We start from the raw sequence: 12,844 nt of genomic DNA, 5'->3' as shown, positions 1-12,844 counted from the left end.
AATGATCTCTAATGTAGCAGAATATACATAGAGACCTGACAATAAAAAATTAACTAGAGACATATGGAGCTCTTAAGCAAAATAAAATTAATAAATAAATAGTCCCCGTAAGAAAATCTAGAAAACAATTTTGCCCTTTAAAGGGAAATATTTTCAGCCTTAAAAATTACAAAGGATATTTTACAGATGAAGTAGGGATGTTTTTGATGAAATATTTATAGTTCAGAAATTTAGCTTATAAATCTAGGATTGAAGATTGTATATCAAAATATATTGGTGGCACAAACATTTTTTACAAGAAATTATAGCCGAAACCGGTTTGGATCAGTGGATAGAGCGTTGGCCTGTGACTAAAAGGTCCCAGGTTTGATTCCGGTCAAGGGCATGTACCTGGGTTGCGGGCACATCCCCAGTAGGAGATGTACAGGAGGCAGCTGATCGATGTTTCTCTCTCATCGATGTTTCTATCTCTCTCCCTTCCTCTCTGTAGAAAATCAATAAAATATATTTTTAAAAAAGAAAAAGAAATTATAGAGATGGAACAAAATCAAGCATTTGGTACATTTCAGTCAAAAGTGTTAACTTATATTTTATGATATGCTATGATAAGAAGTAGCCTGCAGTGGGGACTAGGCAAGAGAACCTGGTGCTTTGGTAAGTCATTAAGAGGTCAGTGAAAAAAGAAGAGGCATAGTGTATGATGTCTAACGTTATATGGCATAAAAGAGAAGAGACATAATTAGGTGTTTGGAGATGAAGACTGTGAAGTGGGTACATATGAAGAAAAAAATGGATCAGTGTCAAAAAATGTGGATAAGTGGGGCAAATAATGAAGTGCTCAAAAAAAATCAGTCTTATAAGAAACTAGAAGCTCAGTGCACAAAATTTGTGCACTCAGATGGGGGTCCCTCAGCCCAGCCTGTGCCCTTTCACAGTCCAGGAGCTCTCAGGGGATGTCTGAGTGATGGCTTACACCAGCTCCCCTAAGCCGTCAGTTAGACATACTTAGCACTGCAACAGAGATGGAGCGGCTCCCACCACTGCCGCTGCAATCGCCAACCATGAGCCCTGCTCAGGGCTCCTGGCTGAGTGGCTCTTCCTTGTGGGAGCACACTTCCCATCAGGGGGAATCTCCTGCATTGAGTTTCTACCCCCTGGTGGTCAATGTGCATCATAGCGACCAGTCATTCCACCTTTTGGTCAATTGGTATATTAGCCTTTTATTATATAGGATAAGAAACTATGATTAAAACAGATATTCATGAAAACTGTTTAGTAAAAGAAAAGGTAAAATAAAATATGATCTTCTATCAATCTTTAACCAGTCTGTTAAATAAGTCCGAGGATACATCAGTGTGGAGACTTTAATATTTAGTTCACTGCTGTAAACCCACATCCTGGACAGCATCAGGCAATAAAGGGTGCTAAATAAATATTATTATTTTTTAATAAGTGAATCAATTATTAAAATTCATATAAATATTTAAAACTTCTCCCTGTTTTCAGAAAAGAAAAACAGCATATGGTACTGTGAATAAGATGAAAAGTATTGAGGTAGGGTAGAGGTGATAGCTGAAAAGTCTGAATGGCTGAAATTGAAGTATAAAATTGATATGTAAAACTACAAAGCCATAGAAGATATTGATTTTGGTTATATAATAAACATCTATTATTATTTTTTCTAAAATTAAGACATTGAATTATCTTTGTTTCCTTATAAGAAAAGTAACCCTACTGAATTAAGAAAATATATTAGATTGACAACCACACTACCATTTTCTCATTACAGGACTTGAGAGCCATGAAGGTCCTCATCTTTGCCTGCCTGGTGGCCTTTACTTTTGCAAAGCAGGTAAGAAAATCTATAAATGATTAACTTACAGTGAATTCTTTTTTCATGTGTAGATAGCATCACCAATATTTTAAATTTACAAATAAAGCAGAATTTCAAAAGTTGTTTTCTATACTTTTAAGAAAATCAGTTATATTCCCTCACTATTTCAATCGTGTCCTATAAGGCTGAAAATCTGGCTTAAATGCTTTCTACACCACTTTCTCACCGAAAACAAACAAACAAACAAAAATTAGCCACAGACAAAACAAGAAGACACAAACATCAAATAGAAAAAAATAATAGTGCGGAAAATGTATCTTGCTTGCATGTGCAACCTAGATAAATATATCTTATTACAGTGAGGAAACTGATGATGAAACTTAGGGCATGGGCCAAATCCTACCTGTGTCTACCCAAAGAAATCCAGAAGGTGGAAAACCAGGCAATAATAATCATCACAAACATATTTATATTCAGAATAAAAAGTGATAAAATTCAAATAACTCTCATTCTGTTACCCATCAAAAATTGTTCTTCATTTAGGTAAAATAATAATATACAACTAGAACTATCCTATCTAATAAAAGAGTAATATGCAAATTAACCATGATTCCATCACTCTGTCACAAAGATGGCAGCGGCCACAGAGCTGGAATGAGCAGGAAGCTTGGGTTGCGCATGGCGATGGAGGAAGCCAAGCTTCCTATCTGCCCTGGGTGGCACTGGCTCCTCTCAAGACTACAAAATTTCAATTATAGAAGATAAATAAATCCCAGATACCTGCTGGGAAAAAAAAAAGAGAAAAAAAGGAGAGGCTGGGAGATTGGGTCACAGGGAGGCGTGACCAGCCTGAAAACAGCCATCAGCCCCTCACCCAGTCTGTCCATATCCCCATGGGGTGAGGGTCCCCACAGAGGGCTTGACCAGCCTGCAAACAGCCATCAACCCCTCACCCAGGCTGGCCAGGCACCCCAGCGGGACCCCCACCCTGATCTGGGACACCCTTCAGGGCAAAGCAGCCATCCCCGACCCATGCACCAGGCCTTTATCCTATAAAATAAAAGGGTAATATGCAAACTGACCCTAACAGCAGAATGACTGGGAATGACTGGTCACTATGACACACACTGACCATCAGGGGGCAGACGCTCAATGCAGGAGCTGCCCCCTGGTGGTCAGTGCGCTCTCACAGGGGAAGCTCTGCTCAGCCACAAGCCAGGCTGCCAGCTGCCAGCACAGCGGTGGTGATGGGAGCCTCTCCCGCCTCCTCAGCAGTGCTAAGGATGTCCAACTGCAGCTTAGGCCTGTTCCCCGGTGGCAAGTGGACATCCCCTGAGGGCTCCCGGGCTGCCAGAGGGATGTCTGACTGCCAGCTTAGGTTCAATCCCCCCAGGGAGCGGGCCTAAGCCAGCAGGTGGACATCCCTCAAGGGGTCCCAGACTTCAAGAGGGCACAGGCCAGGCTGAGGGAACCCCCCAAATGCACAAGTTTTTGTGCATCAGGCCTCTAGTCAAATATAAAAGACATAAAACACAATTACCTTTTAAGGCTCTCAAAAGACATACATTTTTTATTTCTTAAATTTGTGAAGGTAATAGTTCTGTATAAAGAAGGTAGAAAGTAAGTAGGAAAAATAAGATAATTATTGAAACTAAATGGTGATTTTTTTTTTCTTTACAGAAGGAACAAATCAGTGTATCCAGAGAGGTAAGATATTTTATTCAGAGAAAATTTTTCTAACCATCCTTAGTAACATTCTTTCCTGGCTGGTGTGGTCAGTTGTTTGCAGCTTCCCATACACCAAAAGGTTGCAGGTTTGAACCCTGGTGGCAGTAGACAAAGGCAACCAATAGATGCTTCTCTCCCACCTCTCTTTCTCTTCCTCTTCCTCTCTCTCTCTCTCTCTCTCTCTCTGAAATCAATAAAAGCCCTGGTCAATTTGGCTCAGTGGATAGAGCATTAACCTGTGGACCAAAAGTTCCTGGGTCTGATTCCTGTCAAAAGCACATACCTAAGTTGTAGGCTCCTCCCTGGCTTGGGTACTGATCAGGGCGTGTGCAGGAGGCAACCAGTCGATGTGTTTATCTCACATCGATGCTTCTCTCTGTCTTTCCCTCTCTCTACTACTCTTTCTAAAAATCAATGGATAAATATACTCGGGTGAGGATTAATAATAGTAATATCAATAAAACATTTCTTTTAAAAAAGTAACAGCCTTTGATGATCCAGTTGTTGATTTTGTATTTTTCTTTACAGACGATAGAAAGCATTTCTAGCAGTGAGGTAAGACAATGTTCATTCTGAGGGAATTTTCCATTTCGGACAGTAAAATGCTAGCAACTCTTTATATTGTGTTATTTTGGGGCACTTAAGTCAATGCAGCTAGTTCTGACATGTAAGTTTTGATGTAAATTTCCATTATATGTTTAAGGACAAAATAAATGTCTACAGAATTCCCTACTCTCTATGCTACTTTTTATGTTAGCTGCTACTTGAAATGTTGTCACTTGCCTCACCCCCTTCTTTAAGTGAATGCTACACTCCTTTTATATGACTGGAGCTCTCTCCAGACTGACCCCATTCACTGTTTTGGTAATCATTGAGCACCTTCTGTGGATCACACATTGACTAAGAGCTGTGGTACAAACTGAAAAGCAGATGCAAAAGGACATATTTTGTCATTATAAGAGTCACTTTAGTAAATCAGAAAAGTGAGACTTAGTTTTAGTCTTAAATATGCCTGGGAGAGTCAGGCAGATATTTACACTTGCATCACTTTTGGGGTCTGTCACCTGCTAATTGGTACCTAGGTATATTTTATCTCTTCACAAAGGTTATCATAGGGAAAGTATTTAGTTCTTACAATTCATTTGAAATCTGAACATAACCAATGAACTAAGAGTAATAGGTAGAATGGATTTACACTTATTATAATTTCTTATTAATGAATTTTATTCTTTTGAATCAGATGGCGTCTTAGAGGTCATTTGTTTTTTTATAGGAAGGGAACATAGTGAGAAGGAAAATTAGAGTTTACTAAATGCTTTTTGTTGTACTGTGTTCACTAACTTTCTTTTCTTTCTTGACTGCATTCATCTATAGTATTTATAGAACAGACTTGTGCAGAACAGATCAACATATAAGTTTCAGTAATTATGCTGTGTTTTTAATGATGTTGGCAAGAAAGAAAACCACATTAACCTTTTAAATGCCTTCATTTTCTGTTTCATATTGGCAAATAAAAATTTTCTATGAAAACTTAACCTATATTTATTTTTATTTTCCTAAAGGAGTCTATTACCCACATCAACAAGGTAAAAACATTTATTTATTTATTTATTTGAAATTTTTGGACATTGGTTAATAAGATCATATAGGTTTCAAATGTACATTTCCATGATACAGGATGTGTATATAGCATTGTTTGCCTTATCTCTTGAAGTCCAGTCATCTTCCTTCACCATATATTTGGCCTCATTTGTCTTACTACCCTCCAACCCTCTTCCCTCTGGTAATGGGTTTCAGTTTTACATACCACAAAAGGAGAGAGGGTAAACCTTTATATTTAAATGTATATATTTTCTACATTTGATTTTCACAGATTTTACTATTTCTTTTCATGTTGTTTCTAGCAGAAACCTGAGAGATTCGAAAATTACAATCAGCAGCAAAAAGAGGTAAGTTGTTCATGATAAGAATATTTAAAAATCATTATAAAATATAATAAGATTATTATTAAATATTTATAATAAATATTTTCAAAAATTATAAAATATAATACATATAAATATGTGCATTTTCAGTCTAAAAATTATAATAAAATAAATGTCATATAAGATACAAAAATTTGACAATATATTGCTAGGACATAGGTGCATTTTTAAGCTCATAGTCCACTTGTATAGACTAAATACTTAAGAATAATTATTGACTTGCTTACTATAATAATGGTGAGTACCTGTTTTCCATAAATACACAATAGTAGATACATTTCCAGGTTGGGAACTAGGTTTACTTATTCTCAATATAGATATGTGATAAAAGAAATGGTAAGGAAATATGGTAATCCTATTTTGATAATTAATTAGCTGTATAACCTTGGCACCAAGTTTCTCTACACTTTAGTTTCTTCATCTATAAACTGAGAATATTAATAATCTCTTAGGTTGATGAGCTAGCACACAGTAAGTACTCAATGACTTATGTTAAAATTTTATTTTTTATATTAACATTGATGAATACATACACTTCATAAAAGAATTTCTATTCCACAGATGAGAGAAGTGAGATACAGAACAATTGAATACACAATTGTGTGACAATATCACACAATTATTAAGTAGTAGAGCTTGCTTAAAAATAAGATTTTCTTAGACTACAGAAAAATATTTAATTAAATTACATGTATGGTAACATATTTACGTAATTTTAATATTTCAGCTTCTCTGTTGTACCAATGGGTTGGGTTTGTTTGGAACTTATACCAAAATGATTTTACAAAATGATGCCTCTTTAAAGACTTGCAATAATGACTATCTACTAAGGAAAGTAGTACTGGAAGTTAGCTAGTGTTAAGCAACTCCTACAATTAAGATTTACTTTTCATTAAAACACATAGAAGAAAACCTTGGCAATGTTCCTTTCGAAGTCTTTTCAAAATTAACCTTCATTATATGAACACAATTTGGTTTACAATTATCGCATTATACTGAAAAATTCATGCCCGCTGAGCACCAAACTGTACAGCTAGCCATGGTATTGAAGGCAACTCAGAAAGGAGAAACAAGCTTGAAATCCCTAAACGTTGATTTCAGTTTGATCTGGGTCCACCTATGAAGGGGGTGGATTAATGAGAAAATCCCTCAATGAGTATTTAACTCGTCTTCATATGTCCCCAAATAATTTCTTAACCAGCATCAATAAAAGATTTTCCTTCTCTCTTTTACTCAGGATTCTTCACTAGAGAGGAGGTTAATTCATCACGAGTGACAATTATAGCTGAATCATGGACTTAGAGATTCTTTCTTTTCTTCCAGGATGAACGCCAGGACAAAACCCACCCCTTTGTCCAGCCACAGCCTCTTTTCTATCCTTATGCTGAGCCCATGCCTTACCCTGTCCTCCCACAAAACATCCTGCCTCTTGCCCAGCCTGCTATGGTGCTGTCTCTCCTTCAGCCCGAAGTGATGGAAGTCCCCAATGCTATCATTCCTCAGCGCAATGTGATGCAATTGCCTAAATCTCCAGTAGTGCCATTCCTTCAGCGCCAGATCCCAAACCTCAGATCCCAAACCTCACTGATCTCAAAGCACAGCTTCCTCTGCCTCTGCTGCAGCCCTGGATGCCCCAGATCCCCCAGCCTCTTCTTCAGACTCCCATGCTTCCCACTCAGCCCCTGGTCTCCCTTCCTCAGTCCAAAGTCCTGCCTCTTTCCCAGCAAGTGCTGACCTACCCCCAGAGAGCAATGACTATGCAAGAGCCTCTGTTTGACCTCAAAGGGGAGTTCTACCGTGTGGCTCAGCCTATTGCCCCAGCTTACAACTTACAACAAGTAAGTCCTACCTTATTAATTCTGCTGTTTCATTCATGATGTGTATATGAGAGTAGAAGTTGTGAGAGATCCAGAATAAAAGAATAAATGACTATTCAATGGATCCAAAAATTCACATAGTTTTTTAGGACAAGGATTCTCAACACTAGTTACACAATAAAATAACCTAGAAAACGTGTTTCCGCCTAAATACCAATGTGTAGGAGTAATTGCAGATTTTTAGAAATAATTGTTCTGATTTTCTGTGTAGAAGATACTGAGTTTTGAGAAGAAATAACTTCAGAGTCTGATTTAATCTATCTCTTGACAATAGAGACAAAGGGAGTTAAGGCTTACTGAAGCCAGAATTAAATTTGGTAATCTGGGTGTGGAATAAAGGCGATTTATTCTTTTATACAATTTTAAAGTTTCCTTGTGAACATCTATTCTCTACATGCTTTTATTCACATCTTGTTTTTATGTATGTACATGGGAGAGCAGACAATTGAGATGATTATTTCATTACTCAGAATTTTTAGAAGGAATGTACTTGCCAAAAAGTGAATTGTAATTTATTTATCTTGTTTTATTTTTTAAGGTTTAAGAGGATTTCAAAATTAATGTTTACCCCTCACTTTTGGTAAGCTTTCGGAGTTTGGAGATTAGACTGATTATGCTTATAGTTAATACATTTTTATATTTCATTGTCCTGGATAAGCTAAAGGTAGAGAGAAATTCCATCAATATATGAACTTACTTATTAATTATCAATGTGTCATAGACACCTAAACAGTTGGCTACTATGTACTCACCTGAAATTATATATCTTTGTATTTTAATTTTAATTATGTGTTATTGACTGATTTGAAAGGTTTAATTTCAAGTGCTTATGTCCGTATGCTTATCATCATTTTTAGAAAAAAACTAAAAGTTTTTTCTGCTTTACTATAAATATGTTTGAACTCTTTTTAAAAATCAACTTGTGTTTTCATTTATATACCTTAGGTTCCATAAATTGTAATTGTTTTATCACATTCAAAATGTACATATTGTCTTTTAACTCATGTGTCAAAATAAAACTAATGAGTCTCAGTGTGAGAATTAAAAGGGGGAACATTTTTTTAAGATACAAATTTTTTAGTGATTATGGTAGACTAGATATTGAAACAATTGCAAGTTAAATGTTATTTGGTCCTTAGAAATTTTATATGCAAGATAGAGCACAACATGGTGCAGTTATAATAACATTTCTCTAATGGATTAGTTATGCCAAAGTTATAAATGGTGAGATATGTATGGTGATTTACATAACATAACTAATTCTATATTTGTTCTCTATTCCACAGAATTGACTGTACTGGAAATGTGACAGCTGTTCAATTTTTGTATCATGCTATCAAAAAAAGTAACAATTCTTTAATGATTCTACATGGAAAAATAAAAACATATTTCTTTGTTTTATGAATTATAAAGCATTTGCCTTAATTTGATTTTGACTCATAACCTCTATTTTCCAAATTTTAATTTGAAAAGTACCACAGAATTTTAATTTTCAGTTGGAAATACTATAATTACACCTAAAATATGTGTAAAATAGTTCCTGGAATTGTGCTTATTATTACTATTTCCAAACCAGTCATTTCAATAAATTAATATTTGTTGCATATTTAAGTGCTTCTGTCTTTATTATAATTTTTAAAACCTAATTACCGCTTTAATGTTAACTTTAGATAGTTATTGTTAAAAATAGCCTTGAAAGAATTAAAATTAAATAGAATGCTTTGAATTGAATATAAAAGATCAAAAAGTGAAGGAAAAGAAAATCATACCCTGTGTTTGCTCTAGAAAATCTTGTTTTACACCCATAGTCCCAGTTTAAACCATTACACCTATGCCTTTCACCCTCCAAAGTACACAACATTAGATGTCACATTTTATGGTCATCCTCCTGAAAAATAGTTCAAATGTGAAATCTGATTCACAGATCTGCAACATAGCAGCTAAGTGTTGCTTTTAAATTTACTTGCTTTTTTGGAGCTTCAATTTCCAGATCTATATAAGAGCCAATTCAAAGGGTGTTATTGAAGTTTGAATGTGATTAGTGCACTGCACAGTATGTTAATGCACTGCAAATGGAAACACCACTGCACCATATTACTGACTTGACTTATATCAGAGCAACAAGAGCCAGTACCACAATCAGAATGAGCTGGGTTATGTGGTTTTAGCCACTAATGCTCAATAATCAAAGACCTACAGGAAGTTACCTGGCTGGTGTGGTGTGACTCAGTTGGTTGAGCACTATCCTTTATAGCAAAAGGTTGCCTATTTGATTCCCAGTCAGGGGATATACCCAGGTTGTGGGCTTGATTCCCAGTGGGGTGGTGAGGAGCGTGGGGGAAAGCCGGAGGCATTAGATTTGATGTTTCTCTCTCATGGGTTTTTCTATTCCTATCTCCCTTCCTCTAAATCAATGATTTAAAAAAAGACCTGCAAGAAGCTCTTATATTCATTGTCTCTGACTGTGGGGTAATTATTTCATTGTGATGAATTATTTCTCTATCAACTCCTGTACTGTACACTCAAGTCCACCCACTTGAGTTCACACAATGATTCATCTCTAGCAATTATTCCCTCTTTGCTGCATTCCAAATGTTTTCCTAACCTTCAGGATCAAGTACAAACAAATTTATGCTATCATGACTTTCATCTTTAATCAAAACGCTTTCTCCCTTTAACAGTACACCTCCAAACACCTCCCAGTTCTTTAATTTACTCTAGGACAGTATCATAGAAATATCTATGCTGCCTTTTAAAATATCTAATATGTTATTCTCTCATCAATCTGTTCCCATCAAATTTTATTCTTACAGAAATCACTTATTTTTCCAAAGTCACCAACAATGTTCATCTTGTTAAATTGTGTTCATGTTAACCATCCTCTCAGTGCCATTTGGTAGACTTGATCCTCCCTTCTTTTTTGAAATATGCTTCTCTTCATTTGAAATCCTAAACCTGTCAAACCCTTTCTCTCTTAACTCACTAGCCATTTCTTTCAAGTCTCCCTTCTGATATTTCTTTTTCCAAACCTTTTAGTGATGGAGTACCCAAGGAGTTAGACTGAGTCTGGCTGATATTGTTTAGTTCCATGGCGTTAATCCTCCCATAGCCTGAAAGTATCTAAATATATAGTTTTAAACTTATGTCTATCCTCATCTCCAAACTCATATAGTCCACTTGCCTTCTTGGCCTCCATACTTGAGTATCTAATTAATATAACAACCTTGGCATGGCCAAGCATAACTCTTCACCTGGATCCAGTCTCTAACTTGTTTAAATTTAATCGAGAATATTTCAGTAGGAAAAACAACTGATACAATAGTATATAGGCAATAGCTTTGATTGAATGGGCACTTCACAAAAACATAATAAATTAATGACACAATCATCAGAATGACTAAAATGAAAAAAAAAGCCAGACCAAGTGTTTCCAAAAACAAACAAAAGGAATATTAAGAAATGCTGATGTAAGTGTAACAGGCAAGAGCACCTTGGAAACCAGTGTCAGTCTTTGTCCAAGATAAACATTTGCCTATTTCATGACTAGTGGTTCCACTTAGGCATATAGCAAATAGAAATAATATAAATGTGCACTAAATATATGTACCCAATGTTCTTAGCTGTATTACTCTTCATATTTTAACTAAAATCAACACTAATGTGAATCCACAGTATTTTGTATAAATAAATTTTAATATACAGTGGGATGGAGTATTATACTGCCACACAAAAATGACTCTGCAATTCCACACAAACCAATGAAGATTAATTTTACATAAATATTATTGAATGACAGTAACCAAACACAAAATATAACAGAGTTCACAAACCCATAAGTTGACTTATTGGGATTTATCAAATATTAATTTCTGGGGAAATAAGTTAGACATGTTTAGGATTTCTCTGAGGGTAGATAGATCTATATAAGGAACATGTGGGAGCACTCTCAGGTGCTAGTGATAAGATATTATTGTCACGAACCTGGGTGATGAGTACTTTGTAATAATTTATTTTAATATGTGAGTTTTTCTCAGTGCATGTTTGTTACTTTAAATAAAAAGTTAAATGTATATTACATTTGAAATCATGTTCTTTTTCTACAGTGTCATGTCTACCTGCTTCTTCTTCCCTGTGGGGCCACACCAATGTAGAATAACCTCTTCACTTTTGAACTTGAATGCAATTCAATCATAGGGCATAGGACCTGATTTCTTCAGAAGCTGTGGGGTGGCTGGATAATGCTATTGTGAAATGCATGGTTTTAGCCTTTTTGGGGTGAAATATGAAAAATAAGAGTAAGATATGATAGAAAACTTGCAGCTTAATTCTGCTTCATTTTCTTCTCTTTATATTCAGAGGTACAGTTTTTCTGTGCAGCCTGTGTGCACAGAAATTTAATTTTAAATTTTAAAATTAAAATTTAAAATTTTAATTTTAAAATCATCACTTTAAGTTTCTAATTGCTGAAAGGATTCAGAGGACTCAAACCGTTTCACTGTCAGAGCCACTTTATTGCAGACAATGAACAGAGTACAGCAACATCAAAAGGAGATGTACAAGATTTAATTTTTAACTTCTACAGTTTTTTAATACTAGAAGACTGGTACACGAATTCATGCACCCTTGGGGTCCCTCCATCTGGCCTGTGGCATCAGGCCAAAACCAGCTCTCCTGAGGGGTCCCAGATTGAGACCAGGCTGAGAAACCCTACTGGTGCACGATTGGGGCAGGGAAAAGACATGGGAGTTTGATCAGCCAGGGAAGGACTGAGCGAAGTCTCTAGGGCATGTCTGGCCCATCTCACCCTGTACCCTACCAGCAAGCCAACCTACTGTTTGGAACATCTACCCCCTGGTGGTCAGTGCATTTCATAGTGACTGGTCAACTGGTTGACTGTCTGCTCCCTGGTGGTGAGTGCACATCATAGCGAGCAGTTGAGTGGCCTTAGCATGTCATTAGCATATTATACTTCGATTAGTTGAATGACCGACCAGACACTTAGCATATTAGGCCTTTGTTATATAGGACTAGAGGCCCGGTGCACAAAAATTTGTGCACTTTGGGGGCGTCCCTCAGCCTGGCCTGTGCCCTCTCGCAGTCTGGGACCCCTCAGGGGATTTCCACCTGCTGGCTTAGGCCTGCTTCCCAGGGGATTGAGCTTAAGCTGGCAGTCAGTCATTCCTCTGGCACCCCAGATGTCCACTTGCTAGCAGGGAGCAGGCCTAAGCTGCAGTCTTACACTGCAGTGGGACATCCTTAGTGCTGTTGAGGAGACGGGAGAAGCTCCCGCCACCACCGCTGTCCTGGCAGCAGTCAGCCTGGCTTGTGGATGAACAGAGCTCCCCCTGTGGGAGTGCACTGACCACCAGAGGGCAGCTCCTGCATTGAGCGTCTTCCCCCTGGTGGTCAGTGTGTGTCAT

General features: G+C 36.8%; 1 protein-coding gene across 1 annotated transcript; it reads left to right on the top strand.

Annotated features, from left to right (window-relative positions):
* The first annotated feature begins 1,793 nt into the window (after window positions 1-1,793).
* Window positions 1,794-7,968, top strand: LOC102756898 (beta-casein-like). The gene is given in 8 exon segments (XM_015570057.1): window positions 1,794-1,852; window positions 3,515-3,541; window positions 4,091-4,117; window positions 5,125-5,148; window positions 5,470-5,511; window positions 6,871-7,113; window positions 7,116-7,385; window positions 7,963-7,968. Coding segments are annotated over 8 exon segments (690 nt in total). The 5' UTR covers window positions 1,794-1,801.
* The last annotated feature ends 4,876 nt before the right edge of the window (window positions 7,969-12,844 follow it).

This window comes from Myotis davidii, unplaced genomic scaffold, assembly GCF_000327345.1.
Source record: "Myotis davidii unplaced genomic scaffold, ASM32734v1 scaffold106, whole genome shotgun sequence".
NCBI lineage: Eukaryota > Metazoa > Chordata > Mammalia > Chiroptera > Vespertilionidae > Myotis > Myotis davidii.
Note: the sequence above shows the minus strand (reverse complement) of the source record. Positions and strands in the feature narration are given on the sequence as shown.